The sequence below is a fragment of the Mycetomoellerius zeteki genome, unplaced genomic scaffold, assembly GCF_001594055.1.
Source record: "Mycetomoellerius zeteki isolate Tzet28-1 unplaced genomic scaffold, Tzet1.0 scaffold156, whole genome shotgun sequence".
Taxonomy (NCBI): domain Eukaryota; kingdom Metazoa; phylum Arthropoda; class Insecta; order Hymenoptera; family Formicidae; genus Mycetomoellerius; species Mycetomoellerius zeteki.
Genome location: NW_017256511.1, coordinates 619,304 through 645,760, shown reverse-complemented (window position 1 = coordinate 645,760; position 26,457 = coordinate 619,304). Strand labels below are relative to the sequence as shown.

Sequence of the window (26,457 nt, the reverse complement as noted above, 5' to 3'; positions counted from 1 at the left end):
GCAGGAATGGCCCAACTGTGTATTAAGGGTTAATTATTCTAATTGGGCAAGATTTGCCTGAGAAATTCAAATGGATGCTGAGACTTCCAGTACATGACATGCGAATGTGTTGGGGTGGCACGAGATTACAGGGATGACGTTAATGTAATGGCGTTACACTATGCGTTGCCGACCTTTCGTCGTCGCGCGATTTCGCACACGGAAAGCGAGCGATTAGAATTCGTCGCATGGGGCGTGCGATATTATCGCGCTCGCGCGCAAGAGAGACAATTAAATTAGCTACCGCCATTGAAATTGAATTATTTTGAACTGGCAATGTATAAGAGCCGCGTACTGTTCGGCCGACCGCATACAAAGTGGCGAGATTTTGGAGACGGCGTCGACGCGTTCGATCGACGTCCGCGTTAATTACATGGCGGACACTACGATAATTATGTTTGTGTGACACCCCTTTAACGAGATCGAAGTCATCCTTTCGTTCCGCACACATCCGAGGAAGATGATTTTCGCAGAAAATTATGTTGGCTTTATCATCGATCTAATTGATATTGATTGAAGATACCTTAAATCAATATAAGGTTGATGAAAATGTAATAATTAAGAACAAACTTTTTAATTTTGTATCAAATTTTTTTAAATATTATACTAAATAAGATTTGATTTAACCACTACACAGAAATAACGCGGTTTTGTTGATGTATAAAATTTAGCTGCATACAGAGAGATAAAAAATAATTATGTTGGGGAGACTATCAAAATAATTAGAATACTCAAGCATGATATGGATCATGATTCTTGCAAAAAGCTATGGTAATCTAGCAATTAACATCTTACGTAATTATTTTTCAATAAAATTATTTTCAGATTTATATTTAGTTAAATTTTAGATATTTCAGCAAAACCGTTCTTTCCGTATATACAATGAGAAAAAAATATCTTAATTTCAAAGAAATATTTCTTTGAAATTAAGATATTTTTTTCTCAGTGTATGCATAACCTAAAGTAAACTTTTAATGTCGTAGATAAAAATAATTTCTAAAATTTTGAATCACTCGATAGATTCGAAATATTTAATATATCAAAATTTATAGCTGCAAGATAATTATTCGTGATGGCTTTAACTGTTTTGGAAGGAGAAAAATAGAGAAACGTAGTTAAACTTTCTTTTTAGTCGACGTGGATTACTTCAACTTTTATCGAGTATTGGACTTTTTTTGAGAAACGGTTAAAAACACGTCGACATTGAATAATCTCCCCGCTTGTCTGACGACCCGTGTACGAGCGAAATAAGGTTCGCGCGCCGTGTCGTCGATCTAAATTGCAAAACGGAGATTCCACCCTCCTGATCGAAAGAGTCTCCATTCGCGTGTGAGTCTCGGCACAAAAGAGATTGAACGTGATTTATCGGTCACGGAGCGACTTTCCGCGCGCGCAAACGACGTGCCGATAAGTATTGCAATATGGAGGGCAATTTCGTAATATCTCACTAACTGATCCCTATCGTGCAACCGTGTTGCGAAGCGCTCCCATCTCGTTCTTGGACAGTTCAATTACTGAGCTGGATGTTATACAACCGTTCCCCTCGTTCGCTTCCCGGAGAACATTTTCCCCGTGCTAACTATACTAAAAAGATCCGTGAAGTAATCACCCCTTCCGTTCATCTCGTGCGATGAGATGTACAGATATCAATAATAAACATAGGGTGTGCTTCCCAGCTTATCAACACTGCTTCCACACTTCCATTACATTTTTTTTAAAATTTGTAATTTATTTTTTAAAACTTGATTAAACATGTTTTTAATTTTAATAAAAAAGAAGGTGGTATTATGACCAGTGTATATGTTGTAGCCTCCCTTAATATTTCCGCTATTATATAGCGAATTATATTAATATACATTCATTTGCATACATTTTAAAACGTTTTTCTTTTTTGTTAATTTTGTAATCAAATACTGTTTTCTAAACAAAACTAATATTTTAAGGTTATTTTTATGGAAGGTCATATTACCGCCCATTTTTTTCTTAGAATCATTATTCAATATCGCCACATTTTTACTAATAGTATCCTAAGTAATAAATATTTCGTAACTTTGAGTCCAGAATCGATTCAATAATATTTTAATGAATGTAATTGTCAAGTTTTAAACTTAAATATTGATTATTAACAAAATTATTATGTAAAATGTAACTGGAGTGCCATAATACCACCTTCTCTATTTTATATAAAAATATGTATTATATACATTATATTAGAAATGAATAATTATCAATTGATTACTATAAAATTGATAATTATAAATAATAATTTAGAGAATCATTGTCTAAAAAAATAATTAATTAAAGAGAATTAATTATATTTTAGTTAAAATTCGCATTAATACACTGAGAGAAAAACTGTTTGATATTTGTAACGATAATTACATATTACTGTAATTATGATTGTAACTACTATAGTATTAGTAATAATAACTAAATAATAATATGTATAGTTTTATATATATCTAAAACTAGTTTTATATACACATACATATATTATGTATATATAATTGACCAACATACATAAATCGTCTGAAAAGTTTTGAGCCTCAACATGAAGATGGCATTTCCTCGTTAAAATTATTTTGGTACTACAATCTACATGTTTTGAAAAATAACTGTGAAAATCGTAGCTATTTTGGACGCTCAGTTGTTTAACAGTCATTTGTGCCAGTCGATGTCAGTGTTTTTGTAAAAATGGAAAAAATCAAATATCGGCGATCGCCATGACAAAAAAATTTACGAATTGCGATTCGAATTGATCTGACCCTCACCAACTTTTTCCTGTTTCCTAAGCTCAAAGTTTGGCTCGGAGGAATTTTCATCAAACAAAAACATCGACTAGCACAAATGACTATCACTACAATTAAACGTCTAAAATGGTTACAATTTTCACAGGAATCTTTCAAAACATGTATGATTGTAGTACCTGCACAGAATGGGTTTTGATGAGTAATGCTATTTTCATGTTGAAGCTCAAAACTAGGGAATGAAAAGTTACTTTTAAAAAAACTAACTGTAAAATTCGTTACAGTTACCAAAAAAAGTAACGCACAGAAAAAAAGATTTTCTCTGCCGCAGCTAATCTTAGTTTATTATAATATATTTGCTGCCGTAACTATAAATTTATAAATTACAGTGAAATGGTTTATTGTTGCTGCTATAATATACAATAGATATCATAGCTAAGACATTAGCTATAATATCTACATTTTAGCTGTCCATATTTTACATCTGCCATTTAGTTATCACATGCAGTTTTTAGTTATGACAGCTATTTTTTTTTCCGTGTGCAGTAATTTTGTTACAAGTAACTCGTTATTTGTAACAAAATTACAGTTACAAATTATTTTTCTGATAACTTTACCAGTAACTGCACACGGAAAAAAAAAGTAGCTGTCGTAACTAAAAACTGCATGCGATAACTAAATGGCAGATGTAAAATATGGACAGCTAAAATATAGGTATTATAGCTAATGTCTTAGCTATGATATTTACATTATAGCAGCAACAGTAAACCATTTCGCTGTAGTTATAAATTTACAGTTACGGCAGCAAATATCCATTCCTTGCTCAGAACTATATAGTTATGTAATCGAAAATGATTATAATTATAAAAAAATGTAGCTATCGTAATTAAAAACTGCATGTGATAACTAAATGGCGGGTTAAAATATGGGCAGTTAAAATATAGGTATTACATATAACTAATGCCTTGAGTATGATATCTATATTTTATAGCAGCAACAGTAAACCATTTCGCTGTAGTTTATAAATTTATAGTTACGGCAGCAAATATATTATAACAAACTAAGATTAGCTACGGCAGAGAAAATTTTATTTTCTGTGTAGTAATATGTAATATGTAATTGTAATTAAAAATACCAAACAGTTATTCTCCCAGATGATGTATTTTTAGAAAATTATTATTGTAATTGTTACAATTACATGTACATAGAAAATTATTTTTGATAAAATATTAAAATGAAAGTTGTATCAGTATCTGCTAGTGTATAATACGGATAAAATAACCGTAATTATTGAATAATTGATCAAGATTGAAAGGTAAAAAGTACCTTTTAATTAATTTGCTAAATGGCTTAAGATTGCTTTATACTCAGATTCTTTCGCACTGCGAATGGAATCCATCTTGACATTTAATTCAGCACTAAGTGCGGGTACGGCTTTCCGTGTCTTAAATCGCGGCTTATCTTGGGACGATTGCGTAGTAATAATTATAATTCACACCGACGGGGCCCACGTCGCGTTAAGATCCCATTACGGATTTAACGACGATTTTATCAGCATCGTATACTAGGCGATGCGGTAGGAAATTTAGCCGCAAATCTGCCTCGCTGAATCGCTCTCAATTTTCGTTCGCGACACCCTTGGGATCTCGGAAACGTTACACACGAAGGTCTGAATAGTATAAACTCGATCTATATAACGATTCTGTATACTTTTATACGAAATGTACATTAAATTTGATTCTATCTATAATACATATATAATTCTTTCTGACGAATGTAGAAACGATTACTTAGTTAGAAAGTTTAAAACTTTTACAACACTAAGGTTAATTATACACGTATTTTTAAAGTTGGAAGTTACTCACAGTAATATATGTTTCAGAGAAGTATCATTCTCGATGTGAAACAGATGTAACATCATACTTTTCAAAACAGATATTCTTCTCCGTCTTACTCGATTCTCTCGCTAGCGTTGTACGTGGAATTGTAATCCATTATTGCCGACGTGAGTCGTAACCACTGCTATTCGTCTACGTAAATCCGAAAGAATGATCGCAACTGCGACATTAGACACGCTCGTGCGACGGCGACTTTTTTCGAAACGAACGCAAAACATGTCCCATTATCGCAATGGATTTCGCGAAAAGATTTCGTATAGCGACCTCATAGTTTCTCCCCGGTGAAATTCGGCAGCCGTTACGTAGATTTTACATCCACCGTTTCCCTCTTCCTGGTGACCCACAGGACGGATTTATGTTTTCGGTATTGCGCTCTGAATCGCTGATTTATGACGTATACGGCACCATTACGTACCTACGTTTAATCTATAATCCAATTTGCTTTTCGTCACCGCGACGGAACGTCTGAACGATTAGAGGAGCGCGACGTGATCGGAGTACTTTTCCATCACTTGTATGTGCATTTTTTAGCTCTACTATTATCGATTTTGTCATACCAAAGCTGCCTTATAGATATGATGATAATTATCGTAATGCGCAAGTCGGTTTAGAAGATAAGCACAGTCTCGTAACTAGGCAGTTTAACAACAATGGCACATGCCTAAAGTTCCGAAAAAAGAATTCTGAAATGAAATTGATAAAAAAATTGCCAAATGTAATCATTTTCAAATTCTAACTTTCATTGCAGTGCTTTGCTGTACTGTTCAGATATCGGTGAACCGAGTCGAGCGATCCCAAGCAGCCTACGTTATTTATCGGTTTAGTATTCAATTCTTTGACAACCCTCGATGTATTTTGCTCAACATCTGAATGTGGCTGCGTGTTAAAATACTACCAATCATAAAAAAATTGATTTAAATATTTTAATCATTTTGGGATAGAAATAATTATTCAATCTTTCCATAATTTTATTTGGATATAATATTGCTAAAAATATTAACTATAATGAATATATTATATTAATTAATATAATTAATGAATTTGCTGAAATGAATACTAGAAATGTGCAATTATTATAATAATTAATAATTATTTTCATCTTATATATTTCTTGTGTATACAAAAGTTATTTTTAAGTAATTGTTATATCTATTTCTCTTATTATTCTCTCTTGTCTAAAAATGAAGAGCTTTAAAAATAAAACCGTTCTTGTAGGGCAAAAGCTAGTCACGGTACTGCGTATTGAAATCGATTTTTTTCTCGGTCAACTATTATAACAATTTCATAATTATATATAATGGTTGTATAATATTTTAATTATGTTATAATAAGTTAAAAATATAATAGTTTAAACGATATTAAAATTGGAAACAAGATCGTTTATGTGAGTATGTCACTTAAATACGAGAAGCGCCACTTGACGGTCAAAATTAGATATTAAACTAATACGTATTCTTTAAATATAATATTTTAAATATTTCACATCACTGTATTAAACAAGAGTAACATTCTATTTTACATAAAATGTAAAATAACATTTAAGTACAGTTTTCATATCAGTCGGGAAAACGATCAGTTGACCTCCTTTTTCCTTATGCATTATCCGATCATCTCCATAACTTTCTAATGTATTTGCCAATCACGAGATAAGTCCTCTGGTACCAAGTTAATTTCGGTCTGCATTAAAGAGAAAGAGAAAGCTATGCTAATAAGGGCAGCAGTAATGGTGCGTCCCCGTTCATTAAGTCAATATCGGACATTTGCTGAATGAAGTCGACCTTACATCCTCGATCATAAGCCGCTTCTCTCTTCTCGGCGAGCTCTGTTATATCTTGATAACTTCCGGCGAATTTTATGTCGTCGTTGGACACCGACGGCGCGGCGTCCGATTGAAAAGTTCGGCAAGTTTAGTAACTCCGACGCGATGTTACTGTCGAAAATGTATTATCCGTTAGCGAAACGCTTAAGAACTACTTACGGAACTTTTCAACACCAGAAGCAGTTTTGCACCACAGCTGCGACAGCTCATCCGTTCGTAGTGATGGATACCGATATCGCTTCGGATAAAATTAATCTATGATTGATTAATTTCCAATTTTATTGTGTTGTTTGATTCAGAAATCATTTCTTTATCTCTCTTTTTTAGGTTTCAATATAATTTTTTAATTATTTAATTTATAATATATTTTTACGTTTATTACAAAATATTTTAAAACCGTAAGAAACATCGATTAATATTTCCATTAGAGTACCAGATCTTATAAGATTTGAAAATTTAAGTTTTGCTGTTCTGAGTATTTTACAATTCATTTGCAACTGCAATTTGAAAGATTAAACCTGAAGAAAATGGAACTTTATTTCTTTGAGATTATGTGATAAAGATCAAGTTGCATTAGTGTACTTTAGCCTTAATTATAACTTTATGTTACTTGCAATGTTTGCATGTAATTTATGAAAAGAGGATTTGTTTTATTGAAGGTAAAGATAGATCAAAGTGTTAATTTGTCGAGGTCTCGAGGATCCGTGGATTCTGACAGATAAAGTCGGTTACATTAGGAAAGTTCTCCGACGGAGAGTTACTTATCGTTGGCAAACTTGCCATCGGAACCGGGAAGTTATCCTTCATTATTCGCGAGTGTTTTGAAACAGTAGTCAATTAAAGTTAAACGAATTTCATCGAACTTCTCAGCATGCTATTTCCATTTCTCACTGTCTACATAATTCGCTACGCTGTCCTAATTACCTCCGTGTCGTTCGAATTACGTGCCTTCGTTTTCTGGTATAGACAGTATAGATAATTTTGGAAGGAATATTGGGAGGAGCATTTAAAAAAAATCCATGTTATGCGTAAATGTAACATTTATTCAGCATAAATTATGACGATAGATACATAGATTAGGTATAGATACAAAATGAATTGACTGTAGACAGGACTGTAGTGAAAATACATCAAACGCTCGCGTTTTCTTCGTTCCGGTAGTTTTCTTACCATCGATAAGTATTTCTGTATCTTTTGTTTAACCCTTTCCGATCTTACGAAGGTATTAGTTTTGTAGATATCAATGCTCATCAAAATAAGTGTTTTTTGATTCCGCTTATATGGAGATATATAATACTATATTAAAAAATAACGGGAATTTGCGCTCAACAAACTAGAGTTTTATTATAGTCAGTCAAAAATGTAAAAAGTGAATATTATATTAGGTACTAATTAATATCTTCCTTCGTTGACAATTACTTCCTACAGGCACGTATTAGGAGGAATGGATTCCGGTCGGAATTGTTCAATTATTTCCTAGATTTCTATTGTGCTTCCTAAGGAAAACGAAATAATTCCTATCGGAATCCATTCCGGAATAGTTCCATAATACGTGACTTGGCTAAGAAAAATATTTTGAATTCTCATTTGATTTTGTCGTATCGGAAAGGACTATTTGATTCTTTTCTCTTTCACGCTCTTAGGAACGAAAAAATCGCGATTAACTGATTATCTCTGTCGCTCGTTTTATATATGCAGGCGCAGAGAAGAAATTCGAAAATATTTCGAGCATCTTCTCGGGCACGCGGTATCGTGCGATTAACGACGTGACAACAGTGGTGAGAATAAAATACAATATACGATTATATGTTCGCGCGCGGAGAATATACGTTTCATAGAAAATATATAGCCTCGAGTTTCGCGTACGACGGGAACATTTTCTGCTGTTACTTCGTTTCCATGTCGGTCCCATGCAATATCATGCGAACGAAAACGTTTTGTGACCAATATTGTACATCAAATGTAAGATTATAGAAATAATGCAATTGATATATCACTAGACATAATTTGCAAAATTTAAATCTGTCTATAAAAAAATCAAGTAATCAAATTATGCTATGCAAAAAAATTCACTTAATTAACAATTGTAATTAATTAACAATCGAATTTTTCTAAAAAAAATCCATTAAACACACGTTTATTTTTTATGAACAAATATTAAATACAAAAGTGCTAATTAATATCAATTATTTGCGTTATAAATTCAGTAAAATTAATATAGTACACTTTTCTAATTAATCTATACATATACATGAATCTTACACTAAAAATTGTTTATAATTAGACAATAAAAACAATATAATTAAGTTCATAATTGATAATAGAAAACAGGTATAATTATATCACAGAGGAATTTGTTTATTGCTCTATTTGAGCTACGAATTTACTCTTCGTTGCTTTTGTCTGCATCATTCATCATAAAGCCCCTTTATTCAGCTGTGTTTGTAGCGCAGTCAATGTATATACAATCAGCCAAAAGAGCCACTGTTGAACGCCCTTTCATCGCGCGTACCTGCCTGCAACCTAGCACGGCGTTACCGCGCTTATTAAGCCTATGGCCTAATCGATTAATTAGACGTACGTTGTTAAACAAATCGTGTGTGCATTACGCATTGATGATGACTTCGCAGAGATCTTAGGAGCTATCGCGCTAATTTGGCTTTGATTTCAAAATTTGATTCTCAATCAAACGCGAAAACAGTGAGCAATCGTTCGCCGACACGCGAACACCAGTTATTCTAAAAACCATAGAACGTTCAATGCGCAAGAATCAAAACCGACATAACGATTTTCTGTATTGTATAAACACGGCAAAATCTATTGCACATCAATTATCGTGCATTTATCATTATGGATAAATTTAATATTGAATCTCTGAAATAGAGGCGACAATATTTAAATAATGCAATTTATGAATAAAAACAGATTTTCGTATTTAATGTTTATAAAATCAACTTTCACGCTGTAGTTATTTTAATTTTCTAATTATGAAAATGCAAGATTTGATACCACTTTTTAGAATATCAATTTTCAATTTGCAATTTATATCATAAAGAAATTGTTCTAGGTAATTTTAATGAAAATGTTTTAATTCTCGTTTACTAGACAAGTGAGCTGTCCTATTCACGTAATAGTGAAAAAAAAAACCGTGAGCTTTAGAAGCCACATTTGTATCGCGGGTTTTCGCTTTGCTTTCATTCATGAATCACGCGTAAAATATCACCCCGTATTTCAGTGCTGTCGAGATCATTTTTTGCGTGTCTACGCCGTCGAAATTCTACCGGTTTCAATTCCCCGCCATCGGGTAAAACGCCTAGGGACCGATCAATGTCTCGATCAACGAAATCGTACGCTATAGTATTCTCTGGGATTTTAGTACCAGATAAAAAAATAAAGCCGCCTCGCTGCCGCCGCCGCCGCCACCACCGCCGTCGCGGAGGAGCGTGCAATCGTAAATTTCACGGCCGAAAAAAAGAAATAAAGAAGACAAAGTAAAAATGCAAACGGGAAACGCAACAGTGTGTGCAAAATATCATTTCCATTTATCACTAAATATATCGCCGTAACTTACGTATGTGTATATATATAATATATATAATAATATATATAATATTTATATATTTTTATTTGTTATGTATATATAATGTCGAATACACAATGTGAACCGATTTTTACCGATTAATTAATGAGGATCACAGCCATAGCTTTGAATATACGAATGTTTTGTTCGTATTTTTTTCTTCTTTTTTTTTCTTTTCCTATTAAGACCAGCATAGTGTCGTAATCAGTTCAGCAGTTGTTACAAGGATACATTCTTCTTTCACTACATGACTACACATTGATTACAACAAGACCTGGATGCGACAGTCGCACGATCATTTACAGCAATGTGAAATTAATGAAATAATCAAATTTAAAGCACATTTCAAACTTTTAGTCACGTTATATCTCGTAATTAAACGAACGTTTATCAAACAAATAAATACATGTCCGTTTGTATTTATGTTTCTGTTTAATGGTGCTAAATCTGGTTGCTCAATTTTGCATATTATTAATCTAATATAAAGATCGCATTTGATGTGAGCACACACAAGACAAAAGTCGCAAAGCCACAAATAACGTTGCGAAAATAATGTTATGTACATAGACCATTATCTTAAAACGATTTTAGCAAAATAGACTCATAACGTTGTTAGGGAAGTTTCCTAATACCGTAGCCTATACACGATAAAGTTATGTTCGTGTTACAAGCCAACTATAAATTATGGCAAATTTGGATTAAAAGTAATTGCTGCATGTTTTTAGCGTAAAACGTGGCATTAAAAGTTGCTAGCCGATACATTCAGAGGAGGAATTTTAAGTTAACAATTTTTAAGGATCGTTTTAAATATATTATATAGCTTCATTTTCGATCGTTCACTAATTTCAATCTTATTACTTCTTGACCAAGTCCGATTGTCGCATCCTAATAAAAATTATCACCGATCCGTCGCGACTGTCGACGCTCTCACGGCGCGTTATTCGAAGACCGCGAGATCGCGAGTCGAGGATCTTAGCCGCCTAGAAAAAATAAGATTTGCCGATCGACGTTTGCGTGAGCGGTGAAGATTCGACTGGCGTTCTAACGAGAAGAAGAAAAGGAGAAGGAGCGAAGAGAAAATAAAGAGAAAGAGATAAATCTAAAATCGACTAGGAGAGAAACGAAAAACGGAGCGTCGACGACGTCGCGATGTCCGGCGATGAGCACGACGACAACGACCATCGATTCTGCTACGATCCACTACTTGGCGCTCTCTACGTTTACGTTCTCATTATATCTCGAAGATAGGGCACGGCTCGCTTCCTCTGTCGCATCCAAATTGTCGAGATCGATTTTGATTCGGATTCCATCGGTTAGATGAGAGAAAAATCAATATTATGTTGAACAAAATTAAAAATGAATTTCTTATCTACTTTGTTGATGATCGTTATTTTAATCGTTACCACTATTTAACACAAAATATGTTTCATCATTTGTCGCGATCTAATTTAAAATAAAATTCCTTAAGAAATGTAATTTCAATCCTAAGAGAGATTTTCTTTACGAGCTTAAGTATGAGTTACTTTAAATATTCTTAAGAATATAATTACAGTTATGAAATAATTAAATTAATGTAGATATTCGAAATTCAAAGTTTAAAAGTTAAATTAACTTGGATGGTACTTTGAGCGATTCGGATGCGATTAGGTAGCGCGACGCGATAAGATAGACTAGAGACCCGTTGTGCAGCTTGAAGACGAAGATAGGTGACCTCTCTTTAGACTTGAAGGAAGCGTGCATCGGTGGGTCTAGACTACGGCTAAGTAGTTAGGAGGGACCGTGATATCGGACGTACGTATTCACTTAAATCATCCTAAAAGGCTTATAGAAGACTACCCCAAAAAGTGAGGATACGACTACTAACATTTTAGGCGACACGATAATATTATTCTGCCGGAGGCGATACCGAGAATCCTCGTAGCGAGCATGAACTGAATAATGCACAGCGTGTCATACTGGTAATACGTCAAAATAACAGTTGTCCCGAATTTGCAATCAATACTCCAAATAGCAAGAAAATTTAATTGGATACAATAATATTGGATATTTTCTACGATTTTTCATGATTTCTAAAATTGAAGTGTACATCACTTGTGTGTTAATCAAATTTTTACATGAATTGTTTTTATTTCTTAAGTTCATCATACATTTTAATTGAAAATTTAATCATTCAAATTGGAAAGTAAAACAAATTTTTAATAATTGAAAATGATTGGTACTTCGACATTTTCATTATGAAAAAAAATTGATTTAGAATTTTCGTTATACATATAATGGACGTATATTTATGACCATCCAGGAAATTTTCCAATATTATCGACATCTCGTTACGCCTCACTGCCATGTAGTCAGAAATATTTGTCGCGTTTTGCAAGGCTTCTAGGAGCCAGCGGGAATTTCGGCTGTAAATGGTAGTGATAGTATAGGAAGAGAGCGCAGGATATCGAATATTTGTGATTTTCGCCAAGGGTCTTAACAAGTTCCGCGCTCATAGATCGGCTTCCTGTCGAGTCACATCAACCAAGAACGTCATAAACTGGCGGTCATGAATCTTAGGAGTCAGGAAGCTGAGCGAGACGTCGTCTCATCTAGACTCATTCGCTCGCACAGCGCCGGAAATGTCGCTGTTGAACTTGAGAGTCGTGACGTCGTAAAGCGGAAGCGAGGCTTTTCGCCAAGAAGGAAAGCGGATTCGTGTCGAACGAAGCGTTACGTTTCAGAGAAATAACCTTCAGCTAGAAAGAACGAAAATTTCCATATTAATGATTTTTATCGACGATTCGTCCTGAGTTCATATAATCTGAATTTATAGTTCACAGGCTTGCGAGTGTTCTCGGTGTAATCCCTTAGGTATAATCCGCTATTGAAAACAATCTAACTACGACGAGCGGCCCATGCTAGATCTAGGACTAGATTGACTAAAAGAAGCGACTGATGAGTTCTAATCTACTGATCTACAACATCAACGAGAATCTCGTAAAATTTCATCTACTCACGGAGGGTGTTATTGTTTGTGTGCGTGTGTAGGTGCGTTGTAGGTGAGACATGTACATATATGCATAGGTTTTATACACTATATACTTATATACATGCAATGATACACTTATCGATTCTATACTTGATTTTCGCAATCCAAGTAACGTGGATAATGGTAACGAACTCGATTCTGACACACATAATGGCAAGTACTTGTGCAATGAACCCTCGTTAGTGCAAATTCGGAGAAACTCGAAACAGTAGTTCGTGAAGGATAGTAACTAGAGAAGGATTTGTGGCATTGGACAACTCGAGTTAACGAGAGTTTACTGTATCATGCAATATCAACTTATAAAATTACTCCTTTCTCCTTTCAGCAATCGGAATTTTTATCAAAGCATTGATTAGGGTCATAAAAATTGCTGAGGGAAACGGGAAATTTTTTTGTTACCCCCTTGAATTGCGAAACAATGTTAAACCCTGTAAACATGTAACTCCACTCGAGTGGGAGGCTCGAGGAATCCAACTCGATTGCCTCCATCCACGCTAATTCGAGAAAAGCGTCGACGCACGCGTTATATTCAGCAATGTTAATGTAAAGAACAATTAAGACAGTAAGCCACAAAGTTCTACTTAATCCTTTCAGTATTTCTGCACCGTATATTGCACGTCAGTTTTCATTATCTACCAAACATAAAAGATTAAATTTTATTAATAATTTAAGAGGGATTGCAGTTTATTAAAAATTTGAAGACTAATAATGATAATGTCCATTAAACTATGAAAATTTATTTGAATATTATCTTTTGCTATCGCTGTTATGTTCAAAGATTCACAAATTATTAATTTAATGTTTGTACTGAAAACCAATAAAGTCGAAAGTACAATAGAACTAATGAAAAAATTAACAAAAAATAATTGTTGCAATATTTGTATTGAATTTGATATTGAAAGGATTACTTTAATGAATTTTCGACATAGATTAGTAACCCGATACTTAATGCATCCCTAAGGGAAATAATCTAAAATAGCATTCTAAAATTTTTCCCAACGCTTGAAAAATGCACCTTACTTTATCTCTTTCGATAATTAAACGAAATCTCTTAATGCATATCTTAATATCAAAATGCAAATGACTTAACTTTCTTGCGCACTATTGCACATAGTATTTATTTGGCATTATAGGTAATTCCTTGAGCAAAAGCGGAAGGTACTAGATTTTCATCGAGGAATAGTAAAGGGGAGTTACGACGAGTTTATTATAATAGAATTTCTGAGACCGTTCGTTCGCCGTTCATCGGCTTCTCTCTAAAGACAATAGCATCAAACTCGTACACTCTACCATTAGTAGATACTTTTACATTAGAAACGATTCGAGAATCGCGACGCAACATCAGTAATATCATAAACAATTACGAAAAACAAAGACAAGTAACAAAATAATTATTCAATAAATAAATCATTTGAACGCGGCATCAAAACACAACTTTACTCGCTAATACAGATCAATCGTTTCACGTTAATAAAATATAATACAGAAAGACTCGTCGAATCTTTCACGACTATTCCGTTAGCGGAGGATTTTCTTGTTTTTCTCCCGATTTTCGCCGGAATCGCATCCCGTCCCGAACGAACGATCGGCGATCGTTGACTTAGATCTCATCGGGATACATCGTGACTGGTGTGAGTGACTTCCTACTCTTTAGCAAAAATAAGTATCGTGTTACGCGTTTACAACACCGATTCACGATGATCCCGTACGTAAGATAAAGCGAGAGAGGTCTCTCGCTTTGTGTCACGTGTGTGTCCGGCGTCAGTGCAGCGAAACTCTCTTTCTCTCTCGCGGCTTTTCTTCCTTCCTTGAGCGATTCCGTCCGTCGGTGGCTCAAAGAAAGGGGCGCGTAACAAGCTTTGAAATACCTTGTAAGCCGGCTACACGCTACAGCTACATACTGTCTATAAAGCCTTAGATCAGCGACGAAACGATATTTATAACCACCAGCGTCCTGACACGGGCCCCGCCATATGAAATATTCCATTCTAGCGAACCGTCAAATTTCAAATGCGATAGATCCTCGGTAAAACCGGTCAAATAAGGAACTTGATCATTGAAGGTATAAATCGATGAATTCCTCTGTACCAGTTTGGAATAACTGTATACTCGAGAATTAAATTACATCAAGAAATTAAAAGCAAATTTTGATATGTTGTAATCGAAAGAAAGTTGTTGAATATTCTAAGAATTTATCCAATTGACAAAAGCTAAAAGTAACATAACATCAATATTATAATTTTGCATTCAAATAATACAAATATAATATAACACATGATGTCACATAACAGTTGCATTTGTTGAGTGCGAAATTATAATATTGATTTATATTACTTTTTTAAATTTATGTCAACTAGGTACTGTCTGCGATTAAAGTTTTCATTTGTGTGAACACATTGTAAAAGAATTGAAGCATAAAAGCCGGATGATGCCATTTTATGAGATTAGCAATGTCGCACAAAGCCAAAAGACATTTTAATCTTTTTCTCAATGTGTTAATCCTTCTGGGTTCGCAGAATCTCTTTTAAACGCCTTTTAAACTTTCGACTGGCCGCGAAATGGGGTTTGGGAAACATCGTTTCGTCCGTCTCAGGCTTTTCACCGTGCGCATTCGCACGCTCTGACTTTGTAGTAATTGTCAGGTACAGTGCTCGTCAACGATAGCTTTGAGAATTGGCACATATAATACTATACTCCAGGCAGCTGATTCGCCGTGGATTCATCGAGAAAAAGCTTTAGTCGTTAATCATTTACTAATTATAATCTCGACGAGGCAGCGGCAGCCATCGATGCGTCGATCGATGAAAAGCAGTGTACCTTGTGGGTTGAAGGAGTGTGTGTTGCGATCTTGGATTATCACTGGCAGAAAGTTGCAAGTAACTTACGTGCTAGTACTTTGGTAAAACAGTTTTCGCATCCTCTCGATCAACGTCGCTCTCTGTATACACTTCCTTACAGGTATACGCGTCGCTCGACGATTTCCATTAAGAGCTAATTAATTCGATCTAATTTAAGGACTATCTTTGGACGTTTGGCTCTGTTGCGCAGGGCCGCCACTCGACTTTGGTATTTCGTTTCTATGTTTCGCGATAATAACGATCTTTCGGCCTTACCTCCTCGAAGAAACGAAGTGTCACTGTCGTTTCCAAGTCGCTGTCAGGTCTCGTCCGATCTCGAACTCCATTACGCGCGAAAAATGATGTACCTTGACAATTTGAGGTAACAGAAAGACTCTGTGTAGTTCATTAGAGCGCTAATTAAGCCTTAAAACACACAGTTCAGGTATACATGAAAAAATTATGCCGTTATACGCGTAATTTTAGGAGTAAAAAAATATTGCTATATATCTTCAAAGAAGTCAGTTACTACGAGAGATCCATCATGAGTTTATTTTGTGAGAAATCTCGTGAAAGAAATATTTATCCTGTAAGAATTATGGCATTCCTTTTTCCTCATAATCCTTTATCTTGATCTTCCACCTTTCATCTCCATGATCTCTTATTATCACGAGCTAATGTTGATTCTATGTGAATTAAAGTTTCCTTCTTCACACTTTATCTTGATTATCTCTCATCCTGATGTCTTATAAGAGAAATGTAGATAATTCTATATAGAATCGCGGTGTTAGCCTTTCTTCTCTATTTATTCTTCTACTGTCTCTTTATTTACTTCCACTTTCCCTTCATATTTTTCACTTTTTGATGACGTTCCAGCTTTTGTCTATGCACATTTATTTTCTGTCTTCAACACTCCTTTTAGAAGCTTGCAATAAACGAGAAACGCAAACAGGCGGATTTAGCGGTCTAATGTTGTACACATATATTTCTCTAAGAGATTCTCGATCACAGGCGAACGCTATCTCCTCGAGGATACGTTCGTTGAGCCGACCTGCCAGGAGCTTCGGGATTTCGTAATCGATCTCGCTAACAAGGGAAGTTTCACAACTGTCCGGAACCGATTTGATTCTCCATGAAATATGTTATTAAACGAAAATCTAAGAGAGAGACACGTATTTTTTTATACGTGCGTTAACTTATGTTTAAAGGGTGAAACACCCCTTTGAAAAAAAACGGTATTTCTATTTCGAGCCGAATATCGTCGGAAGTATAAAAGATGGAAAAAAGGTTTTTAAACAAAAGTTGTACGGTTTCAAGAGTACTTCAATGTTGCGAAGAAAAAAAATTAAAAAAAATTTAGATTTTCGTGTTTAACAACATATTTCATGGAGAATCAAATCGGTTCCGGACAGTTGTGAAACTTCCCTTGTAAGTAGCGATTCCTTCCCGATGATCCATCGAGCGGCGGATGCACTCCCCCCCAGTGCAAATGCGAACGCACACGGAAATGCATCTTGCTCCTCTCGGCGGCCCTTTGCTCCCCCAGCTACGTGTAATGCTCGCAGTCCCCACACTCGGAGAGCGTGGGTGTGGACGGACACTAGGTGGGATTCGGGTCTTCGTACGCCTTCTCGTAGTCCCGTCGCCGTATCACCGCGAAGTGGGTCATCTGGAAGGAGTTGGTCTTCTTGCAGCCACGCTCCAGCGTGCCCGTCATACTGTAGCCCATATTGAAGTCGCTCGACGAGACGTTCGACGTCAGGTACAGCTGTAACAGGGCGGCAAGCAGATCGATACGATATCACTGCGTTGCTCTCGCGCTCACACACGAAACTCGAGAGAAGAATTTCCTACAGTTTTTTTTCTAGTACATTATTCCCGGCTATTACATCAATAATAGTAATTTTAATATAATATAATATAAATGATACACAAGAAAGAGAACGCTTTTTGTTGAAGAGTCTAAACATTTTTTTAAGCTATTAAAATAATTTTGCAGGACTCAAACTTGTTGCTAGAATCTCAAAATCTTTTTGTGGCATTGTTTGATTCTTGTATCTAATTAAATTTTCAGATACTTCAGTAAAAGAAAAATTGTTCTTTCCGTGCATATATATATATAAACCTAAAAAACTTAATAGTAAATTAATAATATTACATTAATAATAATATTAAATGAATAATGATAAACAACAAATGTCAACTAATGATAAGTATCTTTTTAACCATATTTTTTAAATGTTTATGACAGCATTTCTCTTAATGAATGTACAGTTATTACTTCATTTTATACTCAAAAAGACGCGGCTAAAACCATTCGTCCAAATCCCTTGGTCAGACTGTTTGTAATTAAAAGTTAATTAGTTAGGAAAAAATGACCATAAAGCATATCTGTGTTAATTAAAACATCCCAAAGTTTTTTTGATAATTTACGTTTAATTTGTATTTTCGCTATTACTGGAGATGATATTATTTCAGACGAATTTCAATGGCAGATCATTAGAACACAGGTAAGCTTGCGTCTGCCGATTTAGAGTATGGCACTGGCCATGCCTGCAGTCCTTTATGCAGGCCAGCTCTCCATCAAAATTGCATGTACGACATTTATGGCTGACTGTTGGCGCGCGGACACATGTTATTTTCTGACAGCAGTAGCCGCATTACACATTCCAGTACGTTTGACGAAACGCATAAGAAACGTGTGTACATGTTGCGGTTTTCACGTTTTCAGTGTTGTAAAATCCCGCGGCAGCTATGCGACTCCCCTGTCATTTACTCGCAATAGCATCTACTTTAGGCATTTGGGGAATAAGTGCGTGGCTATCCGAGTCTTTTGCTACCCTTCGCAAAAAAAGTGTCTCTCAACGCGAAACCTCTCCAGACAGCTCGATAAATGTCGCGAAAACATACGTGTGCCCGAGGCGTGCCATCAACATACTCGTACATACGTTCATGCGAGACGCGTCGACAACTTTTGTCGGCCGACGGTTATTCCCCTTCGAGATTTTAGACTATTTCACAAATTTAACTTCTATTAATTTGGGAGTAGACACTTGGTTTTTTTCTACATAAATCACATAGGGTGTTTTTACAATTAAAATCACTGTTATTATTAACGTCTTATCTTATTAATTGTTTCCGATTTATTAGTATTCGAAAATATTATGAATATGAGATAATCACAATTTCCAAAAAAGTACAAATCAAATAAATATTAAACAGAATAACCATGTAAGTAGCTTATTATGACAGTATTTCTAAAAATTTTTAATTTAATTGATATTACAAATTTTTATTGTGGGTTTTTAATGAAATTGCATATTTAAAGATTCGTAAAGAATAGTTAATAAAAAGAAAGAAAATATACGAAACAATATTCATACTAAACAATATTTTCAATTCACATTTTCTTGCCGCTGAAGTATGAAGACACCCCATGTGACATTTCCGAGTTAAAAAAGGCGGAAATTAAAAGTAAATGATAAAAACAAAGCATTTCCGACGCGTAAGAATACGGTGTTGGTGACGATGGCGGACATGACGTGCATTTTCAGTAAAAAGATTAACGACCGTTACATCGTAGAATCATATTTTTCTGCGTATGGTACCCACCAGCGTGATTATAACGGTAAGCGGGCGTGACGTAATAATACCTAGTGATAAATTCGATAACCGTTATTTCGCGTGTTTGATGAATATGAAATTTATCATCGGGAAATACCACAGCGTCACGTTCTAGCATGTTTCCTCGGCTATTTTACGTATCCTCGGCGAACTACGAACCATGATTGGGTTTTTTTTTATCAGCTTAAACGATTTTATTAATTCACGTAGTCGCGCCACTGGGGTGGACATCCGTGAACCGAGATTCTTCAATTCATTTAATTCGTTTGCAGAAAACGCGCGACCTGTTTCCGTAATTGCGGAAACGGGAACAACGAACGTGCGCGCGCGCGCGCGCACGTTACAATGTGCAGCAATACCAAGTTTTCCACGCGCGCATTGTCGTATATTTATTTAATTATCGTCTCGCTGCTACTCTCGGCTCTCGAGATAGAAACATCTAAAAATTGCACGCGCGCATTTAGTGGGAGATACTATTTTATGCGAAAAGACGAGGTAGAGATACGTTGATCGCGTCGCGGCGTTGTGAATGCGTTGCCGGTGCGAGCGAAAATATCACGGAGACAAAATTTTTCGTAATCCGACAATCTGCAGATTAGCTGAGACGGACTGCGAGTTTCCGATATAATGTCTGCGTCTGGTGCAATCCTTTAGAAGGATTGTGCGAGGTCGACGTTCTTTCAACGAAATAAAAAATAATTAGTGTAATAAAATATAGTTTAAATTTATGAAAATTGAATCCTATTATTTAAAGAATTAACTGTTATCTTTGTAACATGAATTACATATTTTTTGTTTAAGTAAATATATATAAACACGAGTGAAAATAGATGCATTACTGCTCAACAGTTTCAGCATACTCTCCGTTTATGGAAATTTCGTAATATAAAAAATAAAATATGAATACAGTTTGTATGGATTATTTTTTAATTTATTATTACACATTTTCACTAAAATTAGAAAAAACTAATTTTTTAGATTTTTATTTCTAGCTTCGGATTTTGATAACAGAAGTCATACTCTTGTTATTCTATTGATAAATTCTTTAAGTGTTATTAAAGACTTTAGTGTTTCATTTGGCATTTAATTTCTGCAAGAATATTTCATACTATTTTCTTATTGTTATTCGTTGTGATATCCAAATGTTTATCGGAATAGAAATAGCGCAAGATTGAAATCAATATTTCTTCTAATCAGTACCTATATATATTTGTCTATTTAAGAAATGTACTTGTAATTTTCGTTTATAATTATTTTTTGACAATTCGCGACTTTATTGAATACTTCTGTGATTGAAAATAAAAAAGTATATTATATCATAATTTCATATTTTACGTCTATATAAAAAATGAAATTGCAAAAACTTAACATGCTGAAACTTTTGAGCGATAATGTGTATTAAAAGAATATATTAAGGAATAAAGTAAGAAGATATAAAATTTATTGTATATAAAAGGAATAGCATTCTAAAAGAAAAAGCTTTTATGGTTTATATATTTATTTCTAATATATTTATGTGTATATATATATATTATTATTATTACTTTATGATTTCAAAATAAGCTTGAATTAAGGTAAAAAAAGCGAAAAAACGTATTATCGAATTAACAAATTACGATAGCAAACTCTAGTGACTTATTATCCATTTCATTAACAGCAACTACAAGATATACAGCGATTGTAAAATTTTACAAATTAGAAAGTCTTTTGTATTGGTAGATTATTTTATATTGGTAGATTATTTTTATTAATAGTAAAACGAATTGAAACTTAAACTTAAAAAAGTTAAAGAAAATATTTAATAAATTTAATTATATGAATTCATACCTTGAAATCGGGATCGGTAGTCATCCTCTTGAATGAACCGATAATATAAAGCGTGCCCGTACCCGTGTCTACCATCTTCGCCTGAGTACTATACCTAAAACACAATCACGATTTTCTGAATTGAAATCTTATGACCAATAACATTTTGTACGAGGTAATCGATTTTAAGTCGATAGAAAAATCCATGGATAGAAAGAACGATGGGAATCCGGGACGCGTCCTATATATATTATCAAGAAGAAAGAAACGTCAAAGGAGAAAAAGCGCAATCGATTTTGATACATTGAGTATAAGCAGAGAGCTATCAGTTCGTCGTCTATAGCTTGTCCGCTTTTCATTTTAACGTCCTTTGACGTAATCCTTACGAAGGAGATTTCAGCACACTCTCGATTCTTATCCTCTGTCCCGAATTGTACTATGCAAGGGTGCCAAAGCTTTGTGTATGCTTACAAAAGCCATTCATAAAAAGGCGATTCTACTGATTTATATCTTTACTACGATACTATCTTTCTATAAAAACTCGCGAAAACTGTTTATATTACGACGGTAATAAGACTGAACTTATTTCTTAATTATTTTAATCTTTTTTATATTTTCTCCAAGTTTCTCTCACACTAATTAATAGACATAAGATTTTTATGCAGATATTTTTTTAAGACATGCACAAAATATGCAAATTTGCACAAATATGCAAATATGCACAAATAAATGTGTATTTTTAAAATGCTTTTTTAATGTGAAAAATGTTTATTTTTAAACACTTTCACCATCCAATAATAATTTTATACTAACACAGTAGATTGTAATATTAATATAAGTTACACAGAATAATTTCTTAATAATTTTAATTAGTAGACATCGAATTCTTATGCAATTTCATTTTCTTGTAGAAAGCAGACTGGAAAGTAATATAAAAATAATGTTACTTTCCAGTCTGCTTTCTAAAAGAAAATGAAATTGCATAAGAATTCGATGTCTACTAATTAAAATTATTAACAAATTATATTTCTGTGTAACTTATATTAATATTACAATCTACTGTGTTAGTATAAAATTATTATTGGGGATGGTGAAAGTGTTTGCTTTGCATTTTGGATGCTGATTTGAGTTTTTTGAGAATAATCAGCTATCTTGAATACGCATTGTTAAGTTAATTGACGATTATCGCTAGCTACGTGCCATGTCTTTAGGCCACGCTGTGATCTCCATCGAAGCGATGAACGGAGGGGAAGTCATGGAGCGGGAATGATTGAGGAGACGAAGGGAAATTTCACTTGACTGGTGATAAGAGACGTGGCCCTTTAATATTATGATAGAGAAAGGGGAAGGAGTACATTAAAATATATTTCAAATTTTATCATGATATTTATTAGATTTTTATATAATTATTACAAAAGAATATATAAGGAAAAACCATAGATTCTTTATATTTTAATAGATAGTATTAATGAAGTAATAATATAAATACATACATATTATTATATTATATATATTTATTTATGAAAAATATATTGTTTTTCCAAATCTTTTCTAGAAGTAGTATACATAAAAGTTTAATATATGAAAATTTCGCATTAATTTCTTTTATATTTCAAGAATTTAAAAGGTAGGTATACATTTTTATAGACAAGATACTTCTTCTTTCTCTTTTTCTCTTTTAAATATAAATTAAATAATGATATATACACAAACAAAAATAATAAAGATATGAAATTAAAAAATTCTATCTAAAACTTTCAAGAAAAAGGAAAATTTTTTTTCTGCATAAAGAAAATGAACAGGAGAAGGAAAAGGGAGAGGCATTAGAGTTCACCAACACCCGCATGATAGACTCGAGGGGCTTATTCCGGCGGAGATACCTCTCGAGGACCGGCGACGATCATTAAAAGTTTAAACGGCTTCTATTGAGGCGAACGGCAGCAAATCCGACACTCGGCTGGAAGTCCGTCGTGCCCGCACCGGTTGCTTTGATTTCTCCAGCTTTTCTCGAAGGGAAAGGGAAAATCCGAAACGTCGAAGAAAGGCACGTAGACGTCACTTCCTAGCGTTTACGCACAATACGGGCATAGTAGATAGTGACTTCGTGTGCCCGTGATGTAAACACACACCTCGAGGATGTTTTTCGACCCTCGATCTCACAACTTTGACGTTATCGATGATCTCATACAAAGTACTTTTGATATATACGTAACGGCTAGTAGTGAACGTTCGAATACTTAAAATTAATGTCTGTTAATTAAAAAGAAAAATGAATTGCGAGAACGAAATTGAATGCTATTTATTTATAACGACGATCACGTGTACCGACAAGCTGGCATGTAATATCATAAATAATAATTATGCAGTGAGTGTCTATCAATTGAAAGAAAAAGTAAACCAATAAGATTGTAATAAGAATACTTTTTGAGGGATAAGTATCAATTAACTTGAAGGAAAAATGAACTGGATGAAATCGAATGTCAATTAATAAAATTAATAAAATCACGAACTCCAATCGGCGACGATAATTACGTTGATAATTAATATTGGTGGTTATATTATCGATACCCTCGAGAGAGATTGTTTGCTTTCTAGAGCATGTATTGGCTTATTATCGATAAATTGACGAGCTCATTGCGACATATTTGTCGAGTATCCCCAATCGGTTTGGATTTGGTTGCAGTCGATTGCATCACGCGAGAGATCGAAATCCTGGATGGAGATAAATGGGTGAGATTTCCTTGACCAACGAGCAGATCGAACTGTCGTCACGTTTTAACCCGTCGTAAAAGCTTTTGTTGACCGAGCAATGATGAGGATCGCTATAAAATAGTAATTTTTGAGGATCAATTGGATTTCGATATAACTATCTCGATGTTTCAACGTGAAATTAATAAAGTTTTGTCGGCCGAGCAGCGATCGAAGATTAGAATGGAGTAACAATCTTCGAGATTTGTGAGTCGGCTTAAATATAGATACCTGCTCTAACCATGAGAATTTTTGTTGACCAAGCAACGAAGATTGAAAATCCGAGTAACGACTTCCGATATCTCAGGTGGCTTCTATCTTGGTATTTCAATCTTGAAAATTTTCGTTGACCTAGAAACTATCTAAATTTGAACATCTTTCCGCGAGAATTGAACAAAAAAAATTGAAGTAAACTGAGCAATCGAACAGAGATTCAAGTAAACTGAGCAATCGATCAAAGTACATAGTCACGGAATACCGTTTGTATCCTTGTCAGAGAATAACGCGAATTGTACACGTGTCCACGGATAGGGGCGTGGGAATTGATTTGTACTGCCAAGAGCCGTTATACCACGTGTTTACTAAGACGAGCAGCTCGGTTCTCGTAGCTCGGTTACTGTTGCGAAACCAGGAATACAGGCACTCCGTAGCAGAGCCGAGGGATATTTAGACAAGTTCGGTTGTCTTCGCAAACTTCGTCCGATCCTACGGAGACGTTTATGCCGCGCTAAGGATGCCTCTGAAGTCAATTTTGACCATGCATCAATCGGTATGGTTCATATACGGATATATAGCAAAGCCTTCACAAATTCTCTTGATATTCATTCCATCTTTGATATAGATGATCGAGCTATATAATACTTTTTTAATATATACTAATAGATATGTTTTTTGTTTAAATGCTTCTTTATATAAGAAATATTTTATTTACAGATCTTTTTATTCGAAATAATAAATTACATAATACTATTAGATATCTCAAAGGAGCAATGGCAACCCAATCCTTTGAATTAAAAAAATTGAATTAAAAACAATTTTGTTATTTTTATGTGTGTCAAAATGTAAATCAGTCCATTCCTATATGATTAGTTTTAAAGCGAACAACGTCAAATTTAAGTCAAATTTAGTTTATTTACAAAGGACTATGCCCAGTTTGAGCCCCGGCTGAATAGCATTGAGACCTAGCTAGGATTGTAGAACATCAAAAAAGGATTAAAAAGTTCCATATGCACAACTTTATAAAATGAGTCTCTTAAGTGCTACAGCTGTTCAAAGTTCGCTATTATAACCATGTATTGTGTATCATGTAGGACTGATTTTATTCGATTTCTCGAATCATCTAGTATCTGGAATATGTCCAATCTTGACGAAGACAACTAAAACCTTTTTTGGACCCCAAATGAATAGTTACAAGTGATATATATTAATCGATGAAGAGGAGAGAGAGACACTCAAAGTATGAAACAGAAGGTTTTAATTGGCTAATTGAAATATGGCCAATATATGTTCTAGAAGCACTCAGGAATAAAGTTAGGAATTTTTTATTCTCTTTTGATACCTTAAAATTTTAGGCATGTCTCAAAGTTGTTCATCCCGGGCCCAAATTCCCCTCTAAGACTGAGCATAGTCCTTTATATACATATATAATATGTAATATATTTTCTTGAGTTAAATTCTTCAATTTTATTATTTAGTTAAATTAATAACATATTAAGTAAGAACAGTGCTACAAAAATAATTAAAAATAACTTATATTAGATATAATTTGACATGAATTTAACAGCGAAAAGAGAAATTGAGTACAGATATTATAGAGTTAAAATAAATACTTTAATGTCTTTTATTACTGATAATTTGCTATAACGGAAACAAATGATATTTAAATATCTTCTTTCAGTATGTTATTAACTATTAACATAATCATTGCGCGTAATATTTTCGCAAGCGATTTTTTATGAAAAAAAAGAACGCGGGATAATTTTTTCGAGGTACAACATTCGATCCCAGGCGTCGTAAAGCGTCGCGATTTTATCGCATGGGTCCAAAGCCTGCTTGCCGACTCGTCTCCACCACTTCAAGATTTATTATGGCTCTCAGCATTCGAAGGAAGACAATGAGGGCGTCTTTTCTTCTGCACATGCGCACGCGCGCGATCGAACGAATCGCTATAAATCGCGAGCCCCTTATCGGCTTCGACCGCCAACTGGCGACCTTAACGGCGCCGAAATCTATGGACGTCGGAAAGTTAGACGGGCCCCAGTTTCCCAAAGTGATACGACCGCCGGGAAGAGAGAGGTCTCACCCTCACCTTACCCCGGTTATACGGTATTC

General features: G+C 34.4%; 1 protein-coding gene across 1 annotated transcript in view; it reads right to left on the bottom strand.

Moving 5' to 3' along the window:
- Nucleotides 1-17,377: 17,377 nt before the first annotated feature.
- LOC108720936 (uncharacterized) overlaps nt 17,378-26,457 on the bottom strand; it is a 39,385-nt gene continuing 30,305 nt past the window's right edge. The window contains exons 5-6 of the mRNA XM_018445217.1: nt 21,400-21,493; nt 17,378-17,716 (exon numbers count right to left, since the gene is read on the bottom strand). Of these exons, the coding sequence (XP_018300719.1) occupies nt 17,549-17,716; nt 21,400-21,493 (262 nt within the window). The 3' untranslated portion in view covers nt 17,378-17,548. The remainder of the gene's footprint in view (nt 17,717-21,399; nt 21,494-26,457) is intronic.